Source organism: Chrysoperla carnea, chromosome 2 (genome assembly GCF_905475395.1).
Source record: "Chrysoperla carnea chromosome 2, inChrCarn1.1, whole genome shotgun sequence".
Taxonomy (NCBI): Eukaryota; Metazoa; Arthropoda; class Insecta; order Neuroptera; family Chrysopidae; genus Chrysoperla; species Chrysoperla carnea.
In genome coordinates, this window is record NC_058338.1 from 90,829,840 (window position 1) to 90,855,732 (window position 25,893).

General features: G+C 33.4%; 1 protein-coding gene across 1 annotated transcript; it reads left to right on the top strand.

The window, feature by feature from the left end:
• The first annotated feature begins 544 nt into the window (after positions 1–544).
• On the top strand, positions 545–19,804 carry LOC123291870 (titin). Its single transcript, XM_044872303.1, has 12 exons — positions 545–776; positions 4,969–5,153; positions 5,228–5,424; positions 6,382–9,554; positions 10,857–11,020; positions 11,097–11,412; positions 12,603–12,784; positions 12,907–13,269; positions 14,283–14,724; positions 14,859–14,970; positions 15,031–15,271; positions 16,223–19,804. Exons 1-12 carry the CDS (start codon positions 632–634, stop codon positions 18,788–18,790), a joined length of 8,088 nt encoding a protein of 2,695 aa, XP_044728238.1. The 5' UTR covers positions 545–631; the 3' UTR covers positions 18,791–19,804.
• Positions 19,805–25,893: the final 6,089 nt, after the last annotated feature.

Consider the following 25,893-nt stretch of genomic DNA (forward strand, 5'->3'; position numbering starts at 1 on the left):
TAAATAATCTTTAAGTAAAAAATATCTTATTGATTGAATAGTTCAAAAAATCAGCGCATTCGGCGGTGTTCAATGGCCGCCATCTTGTGTCCAGTGAACAATAAATATCTAATTTTTGGCACAAACATCTAGTCCATCCAAAGGGGTCACAAGCTCCTTTTCTGTAACCACGTCTCCGAAACTCTCCCATACAATTTTCGATGTGATGAAATTTAATAAGGCAATAAAAAAAAATTTCATATTATTTTATTCACTTTTTAAAGATCTTGCTAGTTATTTACAGACAAAAACGCGGGTAAAAGCTAGTAGTTACATAAAATCTATAGACATAAACATAGTAGTGTTTATTCTAAACTTGACTAATCCGTCAAATTCGATATGTTTGTATTCATTCACAATGGTTTTGGATAATTTTAATTTATTTGATGATAAACTTAAAAATAGTTTTTAATAAATAACTTAATACAAATATATTAATAACTAATAAATAATGTGAATAATTAATTGTATAATTTATTAAACATTACAATATATATGTGATTTGTGTATTTTGACAAATAAATAATATTTAAACAATAAATTTACTGACCTGTATATATACAAGTGTGTGTTATTTGGTTGTGCGGTGCAAATGGCGTCTGATAACGATTCATCTTGTGTTTCTGACCCAAATTTTGCAATTATTTGCAGTTTTTTGGAGAAATTTGGTAAAGTGTGTGGTATTACCTATCCTGATTTTAATGATTTGCAAGAAATGATTGAAAATACACAAGAAGGTACCTCATTTACAGTCAATTTTCCATGTCCATATCCTATACAACTTTGTTTTACACTTATTTTTATAATTTTTCATTTTTCCTTTTAAAATGTATTTATTTTTATGTTGAAACAAATCGATACTCAATTCTAATTTGTTTTGATCCCAAAGGAATTCGATAATATTTAAAGGGATAGACTGCTTGCTATGAGAATACAATGGACTTTTAAACTTGACAAAAACATTTTTTATACCTCAGTAGTTTTTATTTACAATTTTAAGTCTTAATGTGTATACTTAGTATATAAAGTTTTTCGATAATTTAAAAATGTAAAACCTGCCAGATGACTCGGCTTTATATTTAGAGGCAAATGCGTTGGTTGACTGGGCCTCCCCCAAACCAAAATTTAGTTTTGATAATTTTAACAATCAATCAAAAATATGAATATTAAACAAAATTTTTTGTTTTAACTCAAAACTTTTGGTATTTATAGTAAATTATTTTCCGAACAAATAGCTTAAAAAGTTTTTAAAAAATTTGCGAATATCTTGCACTAGATAATTGTGTTTATTTGTATTTCAAAAGACAAATCCAAAATTCGCGGGTTTCAGTCTTATATATAAGCAATACACATTGCCTATCCTATTATAAATAATTGCTGGCATTCTTCAACGCTTTGAAAAAGCAGTTTTGCCAGATAACTTTTACCTCAAAGTTTGATGCTATTTTCAAGATACTTGGAGATGAGTTAGTTAATTTTTAATAGTTCATTGCATGTTATCTAAATTTTATTGAATATACGATGACAGAAAGTAATCGAAATTGATTTGAATATATAAAGTTTATGCAACAATTTACATCTAAAAAAAAATTGAGATGTGGATTTACCAAAATGAAGTTTTTCTTAGTTTCTTTCCAAATTGATAATTTTAAGCTGTATTTAATGATAATCACGGAGTAGAGGGGAAATCATTTCTGCGTCATGGAACCTACAGATTTCGAATTTTCTAGCGATGCGGATGAGTATGAGTATGATTATAGAGGTTAGCGGGCCATGCTCGAGCATCGGGCCTCGAAGCAATGGTTCAGAGCACTTAGCCAAATAGACCCTTGTACTCTATCCCCGCTACGCATTTCAGTGGCTATTATAACCAACTGATGTACTGAAACCCAGGATCTGCCTAGCGCTGAGTTTCCTAATTTCTTCTGGTTCGACTATAGCCGGACCAAACCATTTCTTTCGCTGCTGTGTGAGCGCCGGGCAGTAACAGAGAAAATGGATCGATGTTTCTTCTGAAATTCCGCATCTGTCACACGCAGGAGATTGTCTTTTTCCGATCTGATGTTGGAACTTGTTCAGGTTATCATGCCCTGTGAGTAATTCTACGATGATTCTAATATCAGCTCTGTTTAGTTTCAAGATCTCCTCGGCTCTGTTACCGAGCGAGTTTCCTTCACCCAACAGGCTTTTGGCGATTCGCCCTCCCTCGTGGCTGGTCCATGCCTTTAATTGTTGGTTTTTCAGATTATCTTCTAATCTGTTAAGACCTTCTTGGTATGGCATCTTCGCAAGCTTTTCTTGAGTGGGAGCCATGGTGGTTCCCAGTTTGGCCAGCTTGTCTGCTCTCTCATTACCGTTCCAGCCAGAGTGTCCGGGGATCCAGGTAATATTGACTTTATTGTTCCTCGCCAGGTTGTTTAGACTGTTTCTAGTCTCCTTGACGAGTTGCGATGACACTGTACAGTTTGATAGCGCTTTGAGTGCTGCTTGACTGTCTCTGCAGATGCTAATCACATCATCCCTCAAGTTGGCCAATTGGAGGTAGTCAGCACATCTCATGATGGCTACCAGCTCCGCTTGGAATACAGTATTGTAACTGTCCAACTTGATGCGGTTTTGGAGCCGTCTGTGAACCAAATTTGGCCATGTTTTGGTCCTCCGCTGACCTTCCAGTCCTCTCTCGTTGGAAGGCATATCTTGTAGAGTTGCTCCTCCATCGGTAGGGTTCTGATTTTGTCCTGTGATTCGTTTTTAAGAGCCAACAGTTTACCTTTGAAAAGTTTGGACAGGTCATTATTCCATCTTCTCAATTGTCCTATACAGTGTAGTCTGTATGCAGACCTCATTGCTGTACTTTTGATGGTCAGAGAAAGCTGTGGTACATCCAACAGAGCTCTAAGGGCAGCTGTCGGAGTGCTTTTCCTGACTCCACAGATACTTCTCAGAAGAGAGCCTGGATTCTCTCCAGCTGTCTTTCGGCAGTTGTCTGTTCTATTTTACTCCACCAGACCAAGGCAGAATAACCGAGCCTGGAAACTATGATAGCCGTGTAAATCCACATTAGCTGCTCTGGTCCCAGTCCCCATCTTAGGCCGAAGGCTCTCTTGCATTGCCAGAAGGTAACTATGGCCTTTCGACAAGTGGCTTCCAGGTGTTTGTTCCATCGGAGTCTGTTGTCCAGGATAATGCTCAGATATTTCATCTCCGTCGAATAGTCGATCTGTCTATTTCCGATCCTCATCTTTTTCAGAGGTTTCAGCTTGTATTTCCTAGTGAAGACTAGGATGCGAACTATCTCTGGTTGGATGCTGAGACCATTCTCATTGCACCAATCCATCGTCTGGTCGAGCGCCTGTTGAAGGATATCTTGCAGTGTCTCTTCAAAGGATCCTCTTACCAGGATGACAATGTCATCTGCATAACCGATAGCTTTGACTCCAAAACGGTTCAATTTTTCTATCAGTTCGTCCGCAACTAAACTCCATAGGAGAGGCGACAACACCCCTCCTTGTGGGCAACCTTCAGACACAGTTCCTCTCACTATACTGTCTTGCCATTCCGCAGTCAGCTGTCTGTTGTCTAGCGTACTCATGATCCATCGGATTATCTCTTCAGGTATATCATGTCTTCTAGCTCCGGCTTCAATGGATCTCCTCGAGGTCTTGTTAAAAGCTCCTCCGATGTCCAGAAAAGCTCCTAGGCAAACTCCCTTGTTGCGATGCGGATATAAAGTTAAATATTTTGCCATTCGGTTTTTAATTAAAATATGGAATGCAAGAAATATAGCCAAAATGACTTATTGGTTAAATTAATAATTTTACACTCTCCAATTAAAGCTTAAACTCTTCTAGAGCGAATTTTTTGGGGGATAGATAAATTAAATCATACATTAAAATTATTATAATTGTTATTACACATCTTTATCTTGAATGAGATGTATCTTTGAATCAGGCGAATCTCGAATTTAGAGTTTAAGTGCTGACAACGTCATGAAAAAGCTGATTTCAGATCGGCTCCATTTTGTATATTTCCTTTCTTATTGAAATAGATAAGGGTGAAAGTAAACATTCGACAAGTAAAATTTAAAAAATTCCCGAGAAATTTTTCGGGTACGGAACCCTAAACTTGCACTTTGTATCTAAGAACACTCTCCATTAAATTATCTTTTTCCTTAGAGCCTTCTCCAAACTGAACCGATTTTATTGGGGAGCGTTTTTAACAATGTTTCAAGTACGAGTTTAGGGTTCCGTACCCGGAACAACTAAAAAATAGGCGATGATCCTCAAAATCGGTTCAGTTTGGAGAAGGCTCTAAGGAAAAGGTAATTTAATAGCGGGTGTTCTTAGATACGTTGTACCCCTCTGTAATACTCGAAGGGATTGTTTTACACAGCTAAAATATATATGCACAGTTTTCAATTTTTTAAGTGTAAAATATTCATAATTCATTGAGTATATCAGAAAAAAAAAATGGTCATGAAGTGTTTTACATTTACTATTTTAAATTTTTACAGAAATATTTAATTTAAGGTTCAAAATGATGATAATAGATGGAGCCGTAAAATGTTCAGATTAAATTTAATTAAAATTTTTTTTTAAATATATCTTTTTAAATTATAGCTCATGTGTTTTAAATTATAGCTCATGAGCTATATTGTTGTACAATTTCATTCAAATCCATTCGGTAGTTTTTGCGTGAAAGCGTAACAAACAAACATCCTTACTTTCACATTTTTTATATAATACGGGTAGGGATATTGGGATAATGTAATTCTAATTCCCAGGCAAAAATCACTGTGCATCCCGCGTTAGTTAACACGACCATTCTCAGGCGGCAGACGTTCTTCACCCCTTGTTAATTTCAATAAGCAAAAAAAGCGTTACCACATCTTGCACCACTTGAAAAATTACAAATTTTTGTTATTGATAGTTCCAGATGCATTGAACGAACTTCATATAAAATTACTTCGCAAAGTTCGACGTTCAGTAAACAGCGATCGTTGGGAAAAAGCTCTCGTTAAATTTTGTCATTCATACTCCAATCAAGATGCATGGGAAGTTGAAAGATTTGGTTATAAAAAATCAAGGATTTCAGTAAAATTACGAATATTAAAGGTAATTTTTTACATAGATTTCCCGTTAATTTCTTTTTAAATTTGGCATTTTTATTTTTAATTTTTTTACTCTAGACTTTGTTAGAAGCACAATTTGATTTAAATGCAAAATTCAAAACAGAAGTGAATCGTATGCCAACTGAAGAATTAAGACTGGAACCGATTGGTAAAGATCAAAAAGGTTTTTCATATTGGTATCAAATTGATGAATTGTGTAATGTACGAGTGTATCGAGAAGATCCAGACGAAGAAACTTGGGATCTAATTGCTAAGTATGTCCAAGTAATAATATTTGTCTTGGTGCGTATCGTAAGATCGATTTTCAAACTGCAGCGAAACTTTGGGTTAAATTCTAGTTAAGAATATTTGGGACGTACAATCAGAGATAACTAAGTACCGATAACTAAGTAATTCGTGAATATATACGTTTTGTAGCGTAGCACAAAGTTTATAAATAGTTTTAATATTTAAAAAAATATACAGAATGGGTCATTTAATCTATTTTCCTAAATATCTCGTTATGTATTTAACCGATAAAAAAATACCTAAAACAAAAATTGCAGAGTTTGATGGGGGGGGGGGGGGGGCATCAAGTTCCTGACATCATATTGGACCTGATTCTTAATAGCCAATTTAGATTCTAAACGGTAAAAGATAGAAGACCACTATCGAAGGAAATGCGACTTAAAAATATGTCATTACTGCATTTAATCGAAAGAAAATACGCTTAAAGTTTATCGATAATTGTAGGACAAAGTCATAGACACGAGCGAATGTCCTGTATTGCTCTTGACAAATTTTAGAGAAAGCATTTTCCGTAGTCAGCGTACTTTCTTTCAATTAAATGCAATAATGACAGTTTAAGTCGCATTTCCTCCGAAAGCAAACGTTTTTCGAAAAAATGTTTTAAACAAAAATTGATAGTTTTTTTATGAGGATCAACTTTCTAAGTGTTATTCTATCTCTTACCATTTAGGATTTAAATTGACTATTAATGCAACCCGAAGAACTAGGTCTAATCGGTTGTCAGTACATGACCTATCCTAGAAGTGAAATAAACTAAATTTTTGTTCTAATTACTCCAGAAAATTTGCAATTCTTAAATTTACTGAGTTTAAATCACCTAATTCCGAGTGAGTCTGTCCTCGACCAATGCGTTTGTATATAGTTGAAGAAATAAACACTTCCGAATTAATAATTTTAAATATACCTTATATTTTTAATTCCAGAAATCGGGAAGATATTGTTTCATTAATCACAAGATTATCGACCAATAACGATACGCTTGAAGTAGTCACCAATGAAGATAGCAACAGTCTAGAAATTGAAAAACCTATAACAGATACTGGCCAAATCGAAGAGGATTCAAAAGATACTTCGATCAATTCACAAGATAGTGAAGACACATCAAAAAGTATAAAAGATACTGAAGATGATAAAGAAGAGATTGAAAATCCTAATGAACATATTAAAAAAGAAAATACGATTAAAAATGACGTAGAAAATACCAAATCAGAAAAGCCAATATTAAAAGAAAAAACAACATCCACACCTAAAAATGAAGAAAAGTCTGTGGAAGAGTTATCGAAAATTGAAGAAAAGCCTGTAGAAGAATCACAAAAAATCAAAGAAAAGTCTGTTGAAGAATCAGAAAAAACTGAAGAAAAGTCTGCCGAAGAATCACCAAAAAACGAAGAAAAGCCTGTAGAAGAGTCATCGGAAATCGAAGAAAAGTCTCTAGAAAAGTCATCGGAAATCGAAGAAAAGCCTGTAGAAGAGTCATCGGAAATCGAAGAAAAGCCTGTAGAAGACTCATCAAAAATCGAAGAAAAGCCTGTAGAAGACTCATCAAAAATCGAAGAAAAGCCTGCAGAAGAATCATCGAAAATCGAAGAAAAAGAGTCTACTGAAAAAGTTGTATCTAAACGTAGTAATGACGATGACGGAGAATCGAATAATTCTAAGAAATCAAAAACTGATGAAAAAGTTGAGGTCAGTAGTGAAATTACAGAGCCCACAATGATAATCCAAGGCGAAGGGTCCGGTAAAGAGTGTGAGAGTATAAATAATTTTCATCAGGATAATATTATCGTCGAAGATGAGATTGTGGAAGATGTTGTATATTTTTATGGTGAAGGCAGTGGTCATGAATGTATGACTGCAAATGATACCGAAAAAGAAACAAAAAAAGACGATGAAGCATCCACAAGTACTACACCAGTAAAAAACGATGAAACATCGAATGAAAATAAAATTGATGACGTAAGTAAATCGAATGCACCATTGCCGGTCACAAAACGATTTTTACAATCGGCCAAAGAAACAGCAAATGAAATTGAAAAGCGTAATACTGCCGCCGATGATAAAGATAAAAAAAATGATACCACTGATTCCGATAAAGGAACGTTTTTTTTCGGCCCCGGTAGTTTAACTAATAAATTAGATTCCGCAAATCCGGATTCTACGAATGAAACGGATAATTTGAAGGAATCTGATGTAGAAGAAAAGAAGGGTATTGTAAATTTAGATATTAAGCACAAAAATTTAGAAAATAATTTAAGTAGTAAAGAAAAAGAAACTGTCGAAGATATTAGACCAATAGTAAATATTAGTAAATCTGGAGAGAATCAGGACGAATCTAAAATTAATGAATCGAATAGAAGTAATTTAGAAAAATCAAAAGAATCTGAAATTAGCGAAACAAAAATTTCTACAAAGGAAATTAAAGAAACCATGGATCCTAAGTTAAAAGAATCTGATACGAAAACAAGCGACGTTAAACATCCAAAGAAGGAAATCAAAGAAAACACGGATATGAAACTTAGCGAAACAAAATTTTCTACAAAAGATAATAAACATACCACGGATTCTAAACTAAAAGAAAATGATACAAAAAACAATGAAACTGAAACTTCTCCAAAAGAAATCAGAGAAAACACGGATTCTAAATTAAAAGAAACTAACACGAAAGAAAGTAAGACGAAACTTTCTACAAAGGAAATTAAAGAAAGTGTAGATACTAAATTAAAAGAATCTGAAATTAAAATAAGTGAAACAAAAAAAGAAGCAGGAAATCTCGAGAGTGATAAAGAAGTTAAATCGATAAATGAATCAGTTCTGGAATTAAAGGATAAAGAGAGCAAAACTGCAGTTAAACCTAAATCCGACTTAAAATCAAAAGACAATACAGAGAATAAACCGGAAGTTAAACCAACTCCTGATGGAATTAAATCTAAAATTACCCTAACTCCTGAATTAAAAGAAACTAAATCGGAAGTTAAAGCTGAATCAAACGAAATTAAATCAGAAATTTCTGAAGATACTAAAGAGTCTAAACCGAAAATCAAACCAACTGCTAACGATGTTAAAGAAATTAAACCGGAAATCCAACTAACTCCCGAGGCTATTAAAGAAACTAAATCGGAAATTAAATTAATTTCGGAAAAGAAAATTTCAAAGAAAGAGACTGAGTTGAATAAAAAAGAAATTAAATCCATCGAATCTAGAAAACCAAATGAAATTGAAGACAGTTTTAAAGCCGAAGATACCTCAGAAACTGAAGACGAAAACAAAAAAATAGTTGAAACAAAAATTATTGATCCTATATCGTGTGATGAAAATCAAGTAACAAAAAAATCTAATTCGGTAGTTACCCGCAAACATTCGAAACGTTTAAAAAAACCGGAAATTATTGATCCATTACTTGTTCCCGAAGACGAAGATGACTCGATGGTAGCTAATAACAAACCTTTATTAATGTGCATAGACATAAATAGATTAAAATCGAATTCTGATATTTCCGAAAATATTATAGATAGCAAAGAACTACTTTCAAAACCACTAAAAGATCCAATTGATGTAATAGAGCCCATAGATCCAATTGCAAATGAAATGGATGAAGATCCACTATGTGGTGTGGATTTAGATTTACAAAAAACTTCGCCAGATATTGAAACTTCAGGAAAATCGCGTAAACGAGAACGAGAACTGGATACTGACGAAAATTCTGAACAAGAGACGAAACGTCTTCGATCAAGAAATCGGCATATAGATACTGAGCTTCGTAAAAGTATTGAACAGAAAAAAATGGAAGAAAACAGTAGTTCTAGCGAAGACGAAAAAGAGTCTGTATCGACACCACTGGTAGAAAATCGCAGTTCACCTCGTCGACAGGTTGCACGACGTGGTGGAGTTCGTCCAATGCAAACTCGAAGTGGAAATTCTACGCCAGTTACAAAACCACAATCGAAAACATCTGCTGCGAAATCTTCTGTTACAAAACCTACTGTTATAAAACCTGCCGTTATAAAACCTGTCATCGTTAAACCTTCTAAAATTATTGCTAAACCAATTAACACTCCGACTTTGGTATATCCAGAAAATAGTGTAACTAAAAAAAAACGTAAGTATTTTTTTAATTTAATAAACTTCTACATAATTGCCCTCCTTTAGTTAACTCCATTCACAGAAGAATGCGAATTATTCTCAGAAAACAACTAAAAATCAACAAAATCATTTTTGTTTGATTTTCTTTCTAAAAAATAAAATCCATCAAAATTTTATTAAATAAAGAGGAGCATACTTTTACAATTTCCAAATTTTAAAAATCATATTTCTGTTATTTTTGAAACAAGTGAAATTTACAAAAATTTTTTGGTACGGTACCCTAAGTCCGCACTTCAAACATATCTATAATAATACTGTCCAATATTACCTTTTTTGCTTAGAGCCTTCTCCAAACTGAAGTTTTTTTAGTTGTTCCGGATACTGAATCCTAAACTCGCGCTTGAAACATAGCTAAAAAAACTCCATTAAATTACCTTTTAAGCGAAACAAAAAAAATTCAAAATCGGATCATCCGTTTAGGCGCTATGATGCCACAGACAGGCAGACATACACACACACAAACGCATAGCGGTCAAACTTATAACACCCCTTTTTTAGTTCGGGGGTTAATGAAAATGGACTATTTTCTTCAAAAATACATACCTTAGACTTTTAATTTTTTAGCCTTTGATCTTAGTCTTTCAAAAATTACCTAGTACCCCATTGGCCAGAGCAAAAGTAAGTTCATAACGCAATTAAGTGCAAAAATTTTTTTCTTGTTGAAATATTTTCAGGGGTATCCCTTGAATGTAAACAATAATTGCCGGGGCGAGGCGGCGCGAGCTTCTATTGAACCGGGCATCGTATGACAAAAATAGTAGCAACATTTTTGTAGATAATATCATTTTCTATAACTTTTATTTGAAACTTTTTGCTGTATAATGTATAGGTTTATTATTTATAGCGCTCTAAATTTATGATACTTTGCCTCAACCGTATCCACCTTCGTGTTCCATACATGTAACTGTTCTTTTACAAAATTGTTTAAATACATTCCTACATATCTTGGAAGGGATTTCTTGAACCGTTTCCCTTATTATCTGTTCAAAATGATCTACATTTCTAAACGACCATTAAATTTCTTATCGAACTTTCGCAATTTGTGGAAACCCTGTACATTCAATGTCCACAGTGAATAGCTGAATGTTAATATTTTCGAAAGCAGAGATTTTTATAAAGAATAAATTTTTTTCGTAAACTTTATATTAAAAAAGTTTTCTATATGTAGCCAACTTAGCTAGACATCCTATATATAGATAAGTTGAAAAATTTAAAAGGTTTTGTTTGATTAATTTTTAATTGATTTATTATTTTTCAGCTCGAAGACTATTAGGGCTTGAAATTGATGAAGATGCAACATTATCTGATAGACTAACACCAGTAAGACAATCACGAAGAATAGCTCAAATTAAAATTAAAGAAGAAGCTGAAAGACGAAAAATAGAAGATTTAGTAGAAGATAAACCAAGTAAAAAATATAAGGTAAATTTTTTACTTTTCAAATTCATAATTAAATTAATTTTTAACCGGATAATGACGCGATAAAATTTTTTAATAGGAAAATGATAAAAGTAAGAAGAAAGGTAAAAAATATACTGATGACAATGAATCAAATAGTGAAGATGAAGACTATAATTCAAAAATAAAATCAAAAAAGAAGAAGAAAGGTTTTAAAAAGTTCGATGAATCAAATCCATGGAAATCAAGTAGTGGCTCAGATACCAGTGATGAAGAAGATGTCGAACCAGAAATCGAGGAAGAAGTGTCAGATGATGAAGTATTAGTATTTAAATCAGATCATGAATTCTCACCAGAAAGTGATTTAGAACAGACTGCTGATATACAACCATTAAGGAGGGCAAGAACAGCCAAAGGTATCTACTTTATTCATTTTTCACTTTTACACATGTAATCACATTTGTAAAGGGTGTTCCAATAAGAACGTCGGTTTAGAGTTCTAAATAAAACATATATATTTGTGGCATAAGTTTGAAAAATTTTGGAATAAGACATCGGATAACTGACCACCTCAGCTTTGCTGGAACAAGCGTGGTCTTTTCATGCAATTTTCTAGGACTATTGCGCATAAATTTTGCTGTATTTCTGTGATATAGCGTTGAATTTCGTCTTTTATGGCTCCAATCGTTGTGGGTTTGTTCACATAAACTTGTAAGTGTAAAAAACCTCAAAGAAAAAAAATCAAAAAACGTTAAAACGCATGATCTGGACGGCCAATGCCGATCTCCATAACGAGAAATAACACCATCCTGTTATAACCACATGCTGTTGAAATCCATATTTTGCAATTTAGGTACAAAAAAGTTAACATTTCACAATAACGAACACCATTCACGGCTAATGCATGACCAACTGAATTTTTGAAGAAAAATGACCCGATGATGTCTCGAGCCCAAAATGCACACCAAAAAGAAATTTTTTTAGGATGCATTTGTTTCTCAACAATTATTCGTGAATTTTCGAAACCCCCAAATGCGACTATTTTGTCGATTAACGAAGCCATCGAGATGAAAATGGAACCCTTAAAAAAATCCAATTATTCGAAGCATAGTGATTGTGGAAACACCAATTCCCTGAGCTCTATGCTGAATTGATGTGAATGAACTTTCCTCAACATTTGCATGCACTGCTGCGATATTTTCAGTCTAGCGACCAAGACGAACGAGTGTTTCTGTTTTCATGTCATTTATAGACTCAGTTTGCTCAAATTTTTTCGTTAATCTTCTTACAGTGACTTCATTTGGAGTATTTCGATGACCCATTGTACATATTTTGCGAACTGTGGCTGCAAAACTTTCACCACTTTGATGGTAATTTTTCACAATTAGAATTCGTTATTGTGTGTATTGTAGTAGTCAATTTTACTTAACCTCCAGCTGTCTACTAACGAACGGTCATTTCTTTTTTAATGTCAAATCGTGACACTAAAAATGACACACAAATCAAAACCGGCGTTCTTATTGGAACACCCAGTATTTCTTTATTACTAAAGCTAATTCAATTTTACCACCAGAGTATTTGTTAATGCACCTTTTTTTTATTTTAGTCGAATCCGATGTGGAAGAAGATGAAGTTGATGATTACGCTTGCCAAAAATGTGGAAAATCAGATCATCCTGAATGGATATTGCTGTGTGATTCATGCGATAATGGCTGGCATTGTTCATGTTTACGTCCTCCACTTTTAGTTATTCCAGAGGGTGATTGGTTTTGCCCTCCATGTCAACATGTAAGTAAATTTTACTCACCTCAAATTTTAAGGGAGCTCTTTACAAGGCAAAAATCTTGCCAACAATTTTGGCTATTCTGTTAAGCTTATTTAAATTCAAGAATTTCCTCTTTTCCTTTTAGATTACACTCATATCTAGGCTTAAATTAAAACTAGAAGAATTTGATAAACTGGAAAAGAAAATCGAAAGTGAGGTACTACATCGACAACGGTTACAATATGTTGGTATCAGTATGGCAAATGTATTACCATCAAGTGATCCTGATTCGAAAGCGCCACGGCATAAACATCATGAGGGTATGGAAATGGAATATGAAGAAAATGGGCATGACTCTGATAGAAGTGGAAGTGATAGTCGATCGAGTCGATCGCGTTCGTCTAGTGGGAGTGATAGTAGTGAACCAATTTACCAACTACGCCAACGACGTCAAGCGAATAGTTATCGATTTAACGAATACGATGATTTAATTAATTCAGCTATTCAAGTAAGTATCAATGTGCGATTATTATCGATTATTAATTATCTAAATCAATCGGAAAAACTTCGCCCCACTGAGAGGTGTACAGATCTGAAACTCGAAAGGTTACAGTGGGGCACATATCAGCTTCTTCTCAGATAGTCAAGCCGCTCTTCGGGAATTCGAAGCGTCAAGATTCCAATCAAGGATGGTCTATGAATGCTTCGAGCTGAATCACCTGGCACTGAAAAACACAGTCAGGCTGATCTTGGTTCTGGGTCACCCCGGCGTTAAGGAGAATGAAGCAGCTGACTCGTTGGCACGAATCAGCTGCTTCAGGGGCGTCTCAAACGCCCCTTTCACCTGAGCCTGTCATTCCCATAACAAAATGCTCTGTAATTTACCGAAGCAAAGAATGGTTACGACAAGCTCATCTTTATTACGCAGTTGAGAAGGGTGGTGGGACACTTGCCAGGACACTGTCGATTGAACTATTACCTTCATAACATGGGGATCTCTAATGATCCCCGTCTGTAAGGAGGATGACGAAACCTCCATACATGTTATTTGTACCTGCAGAAATCTACAGGGTGTTAGATTCAGAAAGTTCGGGTCCGAAACCTTGGATCCATCAATCTTGGGAGAGATACCGACGGAGAAGCTGTGGGCTTTTTGCGTGGCGTCTAGCCTCCACAAAATCCTTTAGCTTCATTCGAGTTTAATAGCACCTCCTACCTGAAGACGTCTCGTGTTCGGAGGACAGGTCGTTGTCAAGGAGTTCTCAAGGGGGAGAACAGGTCGTTCTCTTAGTCTAGGTGCTAGGGACCCACTTGCGATACTCCTGTTTTGTTTTATGTCCTTGATTTTTAAGTTTGTCCTGGAAAACCTGGAAATGCCCTTGATTTTTTTCGCATCCTTTCGTGCATTTTCGAATTTATAAAATCAAAAATCCAGAATTTTGAGGAAGAATGAAAATATTGCTCCTCGCATGATTGCAATAATTTTTTTTGTTTACAAAATCATAAACTTTGATTGGGCAGGATGAATTGGAAGCTGTAAAAGGAGCTGGTAATCAAGGTCGCGGAAAAGATATCAGCACAATTGTTAACGCAGAAAAAGAAGAGCAAGAAGAATTAGAAAAACAGCGTAAACTTGAAGAAATGAACGATAATGGTATTGAGAAACCAGAAGCAGGTAGTGGGGATGAGAAAGAAAAAGATGATTTATGTGATGAGATACCACCTGTTGTTAAAAAACGAACTAAGGCTGGCAGAAAGAAACATTCAAAGTTAACTAGTTTAGATTTTGAATCGGACGATGATGATGCAGCTTCTGATGAAGATTTCAAGGGGAGCAGTTCCGAGGAAGAATTTGATGAGGATTCTGGTACAGAAGGATCTGGTAGTAGCTACGGCGGGAGACGGGGTGCGGCTGTACGTCGTTCATCGAGGCGACGAGCCACTCGATATGATAATGATTTTAGTGAGTTCTTTATCTTTTTATGTTATGATCTAAGTTTATCCCACTTCAGCGTTTCTTTCATTCATTGAAAGACTAAATCATCAAATTTTAAAAATAAATCATCTTAACCCTTGTAACTTTTTTGCGAATTTCAGTTAATGATAACAGTGACGACGATGATATTCCAAAGCGGAAAAAATCTCGTTCAATTTGGGACGAATCTGAAAGCGAGGAAAGTGACGGATCGTGGGGAAATAGGAGAAAAAGGTGAGTCAATGTTATATATCTAAGTTAGATTCGAATTAAATCATAATTCATCTGTTTTAGGAGTAAAAAAGCACGTAACATTCCACCAAAACCGAAAAAAGTATTTTATAAACCAAAAAAGAAAAAGAATCGTATTACATCTGACAATGAAAGTGATCGTGAACTTGAGAAACGTGTAAAAAAACCAAAAATTAAATATGGTGGTTTAACTGATGATGAAGAAGCACCTATTTCTAACTTACCACGTACACGAGGAAAGAAAATTAATTATTTGGAAGCACTTGGGTCTGATAGTGAAGAGGTATGTTGTATCTTATAAATATAAAAACTAAAATATTTCACCCTAATCTCCGATTTACCATTTTTTTATTTCCTTTACTTGTCTGATATTTCTCTCACAAACCAGATTCGAAGAATCTACAACTCCAGAAAAAATGTACATCCCTATACATGTGTACAATTTTCAGCTTAAAATAGTCCAATAAAATGATGATGTAAACTAACATCAAAATGGAAGCCTGCATTTTTAATATAAATTCGTTTTGACATAAATTTGAAGTACACACAGTCAAAAATATTGAACTCTATTTAAGGGGTAGAAAAACATTAAAAACAACCCCCAAAATCTTTTTTTTGAAAATTGCTCGAAAACATAGGAAGGAAGATATGAAAAAAAAAATTTTAATAAAAATGTAGATATCAAAATTTTCTATAAAATCATTTCTAATCACTATATTATATTCGAAAATAAATGCAGGCTTCCGCTTTGATGATAGTTTAAATTTTCATTTTATTAGATCAAAAACTCAAAAGATCTGAGCCAGTGTACGTTTTGGTTGCTCATTTCATATTGATCAAAAGAGGATGTTTAAGAAAACCTTCCGATTATGAGAATTCGTATAGAAAAAAAGGAGTTTAGTACAATCTTGACAGGCCCTTTTTGTAACCTTAATAAAATGCGGTAACACAAGTGAAATTTACAAAGTTTTAAAAAACCCCGACAAATTTTTCGGGTACGGAACCCTAAACTCCTTACTCCCACTCGAAACATATCTAAGAACTATCTACATTTTTAGTTGTTCCGGTTACGTAACTCTAAACTCGCATTTGAAACATAGCTAAGAAGACTCCATGAAATTACATTTCAAACGAAACAAAAAAAATCAAATTTTTTGGGTCGGAGTTTAAAAATGTGAACCAACCCTATACCTACAAAGATCTAGTTACCATATCGAATATTTTTTGTACTTAGGATGCGTATAAATCAACAGTCAAACCATTGAAAGACAGTGAAGATGAATTTGTTTTACACGACGAAGAAATTGATGAAGACGAAGAGGAAGATATTGATGGTATCGCTAAAAAGGATACATCAAGTGAAAAAGTTGAATCCACTCCAGAAAAGTTATCTCCTCCAAAAACTACTTCTAATACTCCCGTTGTAAAGCCAGCAGTTCCACTACCTGCAAAAGAAAGCCCTTCATTGTCGGAAACTCCTAGTAAATTACCAGAGATACCTAAAGTTAATGAAATTGATAAAACTCCAGTTCCTAAACCAAATACAAATACAACAACACCTCCTTCAGCAACACAAAGTGAAACGCTAAAACCAACGTTACCTGTTACACCCGCTAGAAATGGTCGAGGTGGAGGGCGAGGGTCTCGTGGAGGACGTGGAAGTGGTACTCCTAGAACTCCATCAACTCGTGGAAGTCCACGGGGGCGAGGAGGTGGACCAGGATCACGTGGGGGTAGAGGGTCACGTGGTGGTAGAGGAGGACAACGAGGAAGTGCAATAATATCCCCAGGAAGTCTTCCAGATAGAACATCTGTGTTACAAACCCCAAGTGAAGTGAATAAGGTACAAACTCCAAGTGCCGTGAACAAGTTACAAACTCCAGGTGCGGTGAATAAATCACAAACTCCAGGTATTGTAAATAAGTTACAAACTCCAGGTGTCGTGAACAAGGCACAAACTCCAGGTGTCGTGAAAAAGCAACAAACTCCAGGTGTCGTGAACAAGATGAAAGCTGCAAGTGCTGTGAATAAATCTTTAAAAAGTGACGACCTCAAAAATAAAAATATTAGTGACGAAGAAGATGAAGATGAAGAAGATGAGGATGAGGATGAGGATGAAGATGAAGACGAGTTGGACGAAGAAGAAGAAGATAGTGAGTTGGACGAAGAAGGTTTGTCAGGCGAAGAAGATTCTGAAGAATGCTCAGATATAGATGAAGAAGACGAAGATTCAGAGGGTCGAATCGATATTAATGATTTAGACTCGGATGAATTGGAAAATTTGGACGAAGAAGAATTGGCTGAATTGATGATGGAAGAAGAAGCATTTGCTAACAAACAATTAGAAATGATGGGATCGAAAATAGCTAAACAGAAAAAAGCGAAAGAGGGAGAAAAGAAGGAACCACAGAAATCAAAAGTGAACGATAAAAAAATTGAAAAACCAATTTTCCCAAAAAAATTGGAAGAAGATAAACAAAAGAATGTAATCAAAGAACAATTGCCAGTGGAAAATAAGTCACCTAGTTCAGTAAAGAATCCTATAATAAATAATAAAAAAGAAAATGAATTAAATGTATCACCATCACCAGCAGTTGGAGCTTTACAATCATTACCAGTTACTAAAGCACCGGTGATTCCAAATAAACCTCCAGAATTTAAAGTGATGATGAACGAATCGAATTCTTCATTTAACACCGAATCAAATTCTTCATTTAAATCTGATGATATGAGATCGCACGACGAACTTTCACAAACATCCACAATTCGAAATATATTACGGCAACATACGACGGATACGCTCAATCCAGGAACTGAACTACCTCCTCAACCTCAGCCGATGGACCAACCTCCTCAACCAACACCACCAAAACGTAGGGGTCGTGGTAAAGGTAAAAAAACATTAGCTGCCGAAGCGGCAGCAGCAGCTGCAAAAGCTGCTGAAAGTGGTCAACCTATACCAACTACTGTGGTTGACCCTTCAAAAGGAGTACCTGCTACTGCACCGTCTATTTTATCGAATAAATTAGGTATAGCTCCTCCGCCACAACCTTTTATACAATCACAACCTGCGCCTTCAGTAATAACACGTATGTTACAATCTGCACCGGTTGGACCAACACAAAATTTTAATCCATTATCAAATCCGATGGGTCCTAGATTTTTTAATTCACCTGGTGAACGTCCGATGTTTACCGGCCGTAATACTCCAAACATGTATCGACCTCCGTCTTCAACTCCTCCAACACAAGGTATGCCAGTACCACCAGGTGGTCCACCAATTTATCACACGGCTCATCATCCACTAGATCCATCACCTTCTGGAGGAGGTACAATTACAATGGCACCATCACCTCCAGTTGATAAAAACATAATAATGCCACCAATAGGAGGTGCACCACGCCTTGGAGGTCCACCACCACCACTACGACATCATTTACCACCGTTCCCACCTCAAACAGTTGGACCACCTCCTCCTGGCCCGCCAGGTCCACCACGACCTCCAGGTAGTTATTCACCGTATGCCCCGCCACCTCCAGGAAATTATCCGTTTGGTACTTATCCACCACAACCACCGCCACCTATGATGGGTCCAACAGATGATGGACTACCTCCTCCTACATATCAAGGTCCACCCTATACAGATCCATATATACCACCACCAGAGGCTGAAGCAGTACCACCACCTGGTGTGTTAGTAGACAATAGTAGTAGTAAACCTTACGAGGAAGAAGGTAGTGGTGAATTTGGTGGTTTAGTATCGTACTTTTCAAGTCAACGTGAAGATGATATTGACACGTAGCAAGATGGTATACATTAATTTGTAAATTAATAAAAATTAATAATTGTATACATCATTTTTTAGTAATAATCATAATAAGCGTGGGATCCGTGACAATAAAACTGCACTTACACGGATTTCGAAATTTCGCATATGAATCAATACTATTTAACGATAGGTACAAGTTGGACTAGGTGTGTCAGTGTTTACCCTGGCAGAAATATTTTTAAATTTTTAATAATTACTTAATTATTTAAGTATTTTGCACTTTCATGGAAATTAATTTGTAAGAGACCATTTTATTGCAAATTTTATCTTTTTTCAGGAAAATTTGGTGTGACAGCTCTTATCGTGGCAGAAAGGTCTGTCACACCCTTATCGCGGAATTCCCTTTTTTTTAAAATTTGTTCGTTTTGAGTTCTACTTTCGAAATATCTCGGTGTGACAACTGAAAACTTGACCAAAATATCAGTAACACCAGTAAAAAAGAAAAAAAAACCTGGCAAAAAATATTTCTGCCAGGATAAACCACGACACACCTAGTCCATATTGTACCTATCAGTAAATAGTATTAATTCATATGCGAAAGTTCGAAATTCGTCTAAGTTGAGTTTTACTGTCACGGGCTCCAGGGCTATAAATAAATGTAAAAAGAAGTAATAGGGCACCTTCAAACGAATGACCAAAGTTACTACAAAAGTTTTTCTGTTTGGATCTCAGCGACAAAAAAATGTAGTTTTTCAAAAAGTTTAAACAAAAATATTGATTGTAGAAATTATTAATAAGGACGCACTAGGTGACCCGAGCGAAATTTTCGCATCCCCAAAGTAAGCACCCGGCTTATATTAAGGAAATACCAAAATTTATGTTTGTGATTCAAATATAAACAGTAATTTACTTTCTTTTTATTGTGTATAGTCAAATTTATTACAGATATTTACAGATATGATATACAAATTACATACCGAACAAAATTATATCTTAAAGGGTTATGCATTTCGTGAAAATATATCCCTTTCAGGACCTACTATAAAAATATTTAACCAGATTTATAAAATTATTATTAGCTAGACCGGTTTCGATTCCTTTGCCAACCCTCTTCAGTGGCATTACTTAAAACCCTTAAAAATAAAAATAAATTACCAAAATACGAACAATAAAATAAAATAGATGCAACGATTTGCGAAAAATGGTTTAGATGAAAAATGTTACTTTTTTTATCAGCTTTCTAATTTAAAATGTTATTCTATCTTTTACCGTTTAAGATACAAATTTGCTTTTATATAAACCCGAAGAACTAGGTCCAATCAGATGTCAGAACATGATGTCTCCTATCAAACTCTACAAGTTTTGTTTGAATTATTTGTTGATTGGTTAACTACAAAACGATCTATTAGCCATTTAACTGACCCGCCCTGTATACTCTCGGATGAGATCTGATTGTGTTTATGAAATGACTGCAGCTAAATTATTGTAGTAACAAGTGTCATTTGAAAAGGAGCCTAGTATATGCAACGGAAATATGCAAAATAATAAATGGACACTTAATTTAAAAAATCAAATTCAATTTTTTATATAATAAAAGTGTAATTATATATTATCGATTGATAATGATTTAATTTGCTTATGATTTGGGACTGAGAGCCGAAACGCATTTGTAAATTAAATTACTACCAATTTTAATTTATAAAAAAATAATATAAATGTCATGCAATTCATTTTTGTGTACACTAATAATCAGGATTGTACGAAAGTGATTATAATATTTTTCAATTTTATTTTGGAATTATTCAAAAGAAAATTATCTTTTCATTCTTTGTCTAAAAATTAATCTTTCTTTTATTTATTGTACTATCAAAGATGGTTTTCTTCGAATATTATAATTTTTTACTGCGACATGAAAAAATAATTACACATTTTTGTTTAGACATAAATTGTACACAGTAAACTCTCGCTAATTCGATATATTTCGAGTCGAATTAACATAGATGGAATACTGAACTGAGTACCAGAGTTTCAGTCATAAGCAAAGTGGCCAGTGTTGCCAGATTTCTTTTTAAAACGTTAGACCGTGTTTTGATCGTTCTACTGTTTTTTATTATTTAGGTGGCGCCTTCGACGGATATTTTGAATTTAATTTTAAAGAATTTTTGTAATGTTGTGAATTATGAATTTTTTAATTCGGTAAAAATTCGAATTTAGCCAAAAATTTTACCAAATCTACGATTTTTAAAGGTACAATCTACCGTTTTTGTTCGAAATAGTCTGACAACACTGAAAGCGGCATTACAAAGTAAAGATAGCGTCTAAAGTCAATATGTATTTTTGAATTTTAGTTTTTAGTTAACACTTCTGTGATTTCATCAAATTATAAATATAAGTACGCCAAATTTAATAATAATAATGGGTTTTAAACTCGATTTTTCAGATACCCATCTATAACAGTGACCACCCACATCATTATTTTTAATCATTTTATTTTAAACTACATTCAGTTATAGTCGGAGTCGGTTACTTTGCTATTGTCCAAGCGACGACAGTGTGGTCAATTTACCTCTCCATTAATTTTAATTTTAATTGATCAGACAGCTGCTGCTTGGATTCGAATCCACAATCTCCCAGGCAGTAGCCAAACGGGTAAAGTCAATTGCGCTTTAACTCGCACGGCCGCTGAGCCGGTTAGTATGCCAAATTTATTCCACCCCTCATATTAAGACTGATTTAACGAATGCAATTTATTTATTCCAAGAGCCCTCATAGTTTACCAATTTTTTAACACTTGTACAGTGAACCCCCGGTAATCCGACAAACGTTTTGCAGAGCAATGTCGGATTGTAGAGTACTGCCTAAGACCCCTTATAGTCCGGAATTTTTTTACAAAAGAGTATCTTGTAATCCGACAAATTATACTTCAATACTAAAACATTAGTCGAATAACAGAGGACGCCGGATGAAAAAATAAACAAAAAATTTCAAAAATAGATTGAATATTTTGGTAGAAGTTCCTGTAGATAGAGATAATTTTTGTAAGTAGAATTAACTTAGTTAGCAATCGACAACCTTCTTCTTTAGAGGAATTTGAATTTCATCTTCTAGTGCTAAAAATTGAAAAATCATTATTTGCCCTTTTCTAACTATTTATTTAGAAAAGGGCAAATAATTCGAATATTGTAACGAATTTAATCTTCGCATAAGTGGTTTCATTTCAAAAAAACTTTTCTTTTGATAGACGACCACTTAGCGGACATTTTCCATCCATTTCTTGAGCCACAAGATATCCATACGTTCGATGTATTAAAAAATAAACAAATTTCTCGACTGACGTAAGTGATACACTTAAAAGAAATCCAGGGCGAATATAGAAAGGTTCATTCTATTATTGCAAATCAAAATAAATTGATGAAATCACATAGTGTACTAAAACCGAGCCTAGTTTACACTGATAAAAGAGTGGAAGATTTTTTGTTAGGTAAAGGACCTCATAAAACGTAATGTAATTTAGGCTTTATCAATTTTTCTTTAAAATATAGTGGCAATTGCAAACCGCAAATTATATATTTAAAAGAGTTGACAAAGAAATAAAGAAATGGCGAACAAAGAAATTTTTTCCAAAAGTATTATATTTTATTTTAATTACAAAAAATTGTAATTATTATACAAAAAAAATGAAATTTTATTTATTTAAAATATGACAATTGAATTGAAAATTGTGATATTTTATTCATATCATAATTTTCAATTCAACAAAAATTTTTTTTAAACGAGATGTTCGCGTTCTAAGCGGTACCAATTTTTTTATTTTAATAATCTTTAGTTCTTTAAATTTATATGGAGATGAAATTTTGTGATGGTATGCTCAAAATGAGGGCAATTTTTTAGCCAAATGTGTATTAACTACTTAAAATATCGTCAAATTCGAATCCGACGCCATTTTTGACCAAAAATATTACGTACTCTTCCACGGAATCTATTGAGTTCACAAACAAATTAGTCGCTCATCACAATTTTTTTTAAAAATGGTCGTCCGAATTGTCTGCAAGGTTATATTATAGTAGAAGAGATGATTTAAGTAACATTCCTTTTTTAGTCTGCTATAATCTTGGCAGAAACCAAACTAAAAATGATTGGTTTTTAATTTACCAAAAATCTATCAGTGAAGAAATATACACATTATCATATAACAATTTTATGACTTAGTCAATAGCGGTCGTGATTTCGATCCTTCCAAAATGTGCATATTTTTTTCATATCAAGTATTTATTTTCCACGAAATTTCCGATATTTCGATCTTTACCGCAATAAAACTGCGTTCTGTTTGTATGTATATTTTCTAAAATGACGCCGGATTAAAGACTAACTTTTCAGGATGAAATTTTTTCCATTGATTTTGCTGATACCGCGTATCGGGTATTTTTGTAATTTTGAATAAGCTTTTTTCAAATAATAATAAACGCCCATCGACGCCATAAACGATCAACCTTTGACTTCGATGCGAATGCTCAAGAATTTGGCAATAAGTAATGACTTTTGACGCTCACACTTGGTGGTAGCAATTTTTCTCAGTATCGTACAGTTCATATCATAATTTTCAACAAAATTTATAACGATTATTTAAATTAATAAAAAAAATCTAACTTAGATCATTATCGACTTCATGTCTTGTAAATGTATAAAATTTCATTGGAACTGAAACTATTCTGAATTGAATTTAATTATTATCTCCATATATTTTTATTGTTTATTAAAAATAAAAATGTAAACAATTAATTTTTATACAGAATAATAACAATTGTAAATATTTTAAACTATATTTTGACTATTAGAAAAATATTTAATAAAAAGAATAATTTAAATATAAACAAATTTAAAAAATAATCTTCAAATTTTTAATGTGAATTACATAATAATTTACCTACAAACCGAAATGGTTGGTAATAATTTAATGACAATGTTGAATAAATTCAACAAACCCCAAAATTACGTTAAAAAAATCATCAAATTATATCCAAAACAATTAATTGTAATAAGTTTGGAGTATGTTGAATTTGTTGCAAATCAAATACACAACGGCATTGTTATTATTATTTTTTTTTTTAAATAAAAATAATTTTTAAGATAAGAATGTAATTAAATATTATATTATACACAAAATATAAATTTATAACTAGAAATCGTTTTAAGTTTTATTCTTATTTTAGACAATATTTTTTAGATTTTGGATTTAAATGATACTCGTTGATTTGGTAAGGTTGCAGGTATGCTAAAAAAATTGGAAACATTTTTTAAGTGCAATTCAAAAATTTTATCTAACGTATAAGTAAATTTTCTTCTAGAAAAATATTCAACACGATTGAATATTTATGGTTTTACTGTTATTTGGATGTCAAATTTTCTTAGTAATAGCATTTTTAGCCCTCTAAAGAAAAATAATTTTTTAATATATTATGTTAAATTTATTTTAAAATATAATCGGTGTTCATATAAATCGGAAAATCGATAATTATCTGAAAATTATGAAAATCTAAGAAGTATCAAAATACATGTAAACTATCCAACAATAAAATGGATCATTATATTTTTTTAGGATTTAATTGCCTTAAAATTTTTCTACGGGTATCGCCTTTTTGGAACCCAAGCAGCGTCATTGAAAACATAATTTAAATTTTTAAGTAATTTGTAAGACAAAAATATGTAATACGTAGACCTGGAATATTATTGTTTATTTTTTTCCAAATGGCGTAACGAACATTTAGTGAAAGAGTTCATTCAGTTAAAATCTTACTACAGTCTAAGCTAGATTCTTACAACTTTTGCATTGAAATTTCCATGCTAATTTATGAAAAGAAACTTATTGATGTTTTCCCGTATTTCTATACCAGCTTAAAGATTTGCTTATCGTTGCCAATTACTAGCTGTGAAGCGGATCGCACGTTCTCCAGGATTTCGTATACAGAAAAAAAGTATAGAACAACAATGTCGAATTATCGATTAAATCATTTATCAGGTCTTTCCAAAAATACGATTTGACAAAGGAGTTACAATGTGATGAGCAAATAAAGGAATTTTCAGTACAAAAATGCTGAAAGATTGCTATTTTTCAATAATGTCGTACAGTTGCTGCTTGTATATACAAACACTAAGTCATTATATAAATAAAATATTATATTTTTCTATTTTTTTCCTTTCCCGAATACCTACATCACTATAGAAAACAGTTGACGTAGTAGTATTAGCCCAGGACTACATAAATTCACGATCTGCCCCTACCTAAAAGTATTATAGGCGTACTAATCAGGAAATTAAAAAAAAAAAAAGAATGAATAACCACAATTTATATAATAACCAGAGTTTTTTAATTGTTTATTTTTAAAATTGACAATTTTACTTAACAATATTTTATAAAATTATTTCAAATTACAGAGATTTTTGTACTATGAAGCTTAGGCACAAAACTCTAAATCAGACTTTTTTTCAAATCTATTTTAATTTGTTTTTTAAACCATCTTTGGGTATAATTACATGAATCACAAACTTTGTTTCAATTTTTATTAACATTTTAAGAAATTCAATTTTTAAAATTTTTGTCTGATAAGACAATTACTTTTCTCCCAGAGTTTTTTCTTCACTATCTAGAAATAAATCTTTGTTTCCATTAGAGCTATGAATTTGGTGAGTATTCCTATCGTGTTTCTGTTCAAAAATTATAATCATAGAACAGAACACATCACTGATGACGTGAATGGCGCAAATAATTAAATTATAATCGTAATTCTTAGGATTGCTACCTCAAAGGTCCGGGAAGTCGGGAGATAGTGAAATTAATTTAATTATATTACCGAATCATAATACTGTACGATATTTTTTATGTTTTACATACTCAGTTTTTCCATAGTAAAAAGTACCCTTCACTTAATTTAAAATAAAAGCTTCTCAAAACTGTCGAATTTACTTGAATGTGAAAGCCGCTTTATTTACTGAACACTGGACGATTTATGTTGATATTGTGAGTCGAGAGTAACTACACGATTTCTAGAGTCTCCCGACTATATCTGGGAATATAGCAACTCTAGTCAAATGCTGTTTATAACTACAATCAAAACTAATATATCGATAGTGTTCAAAAA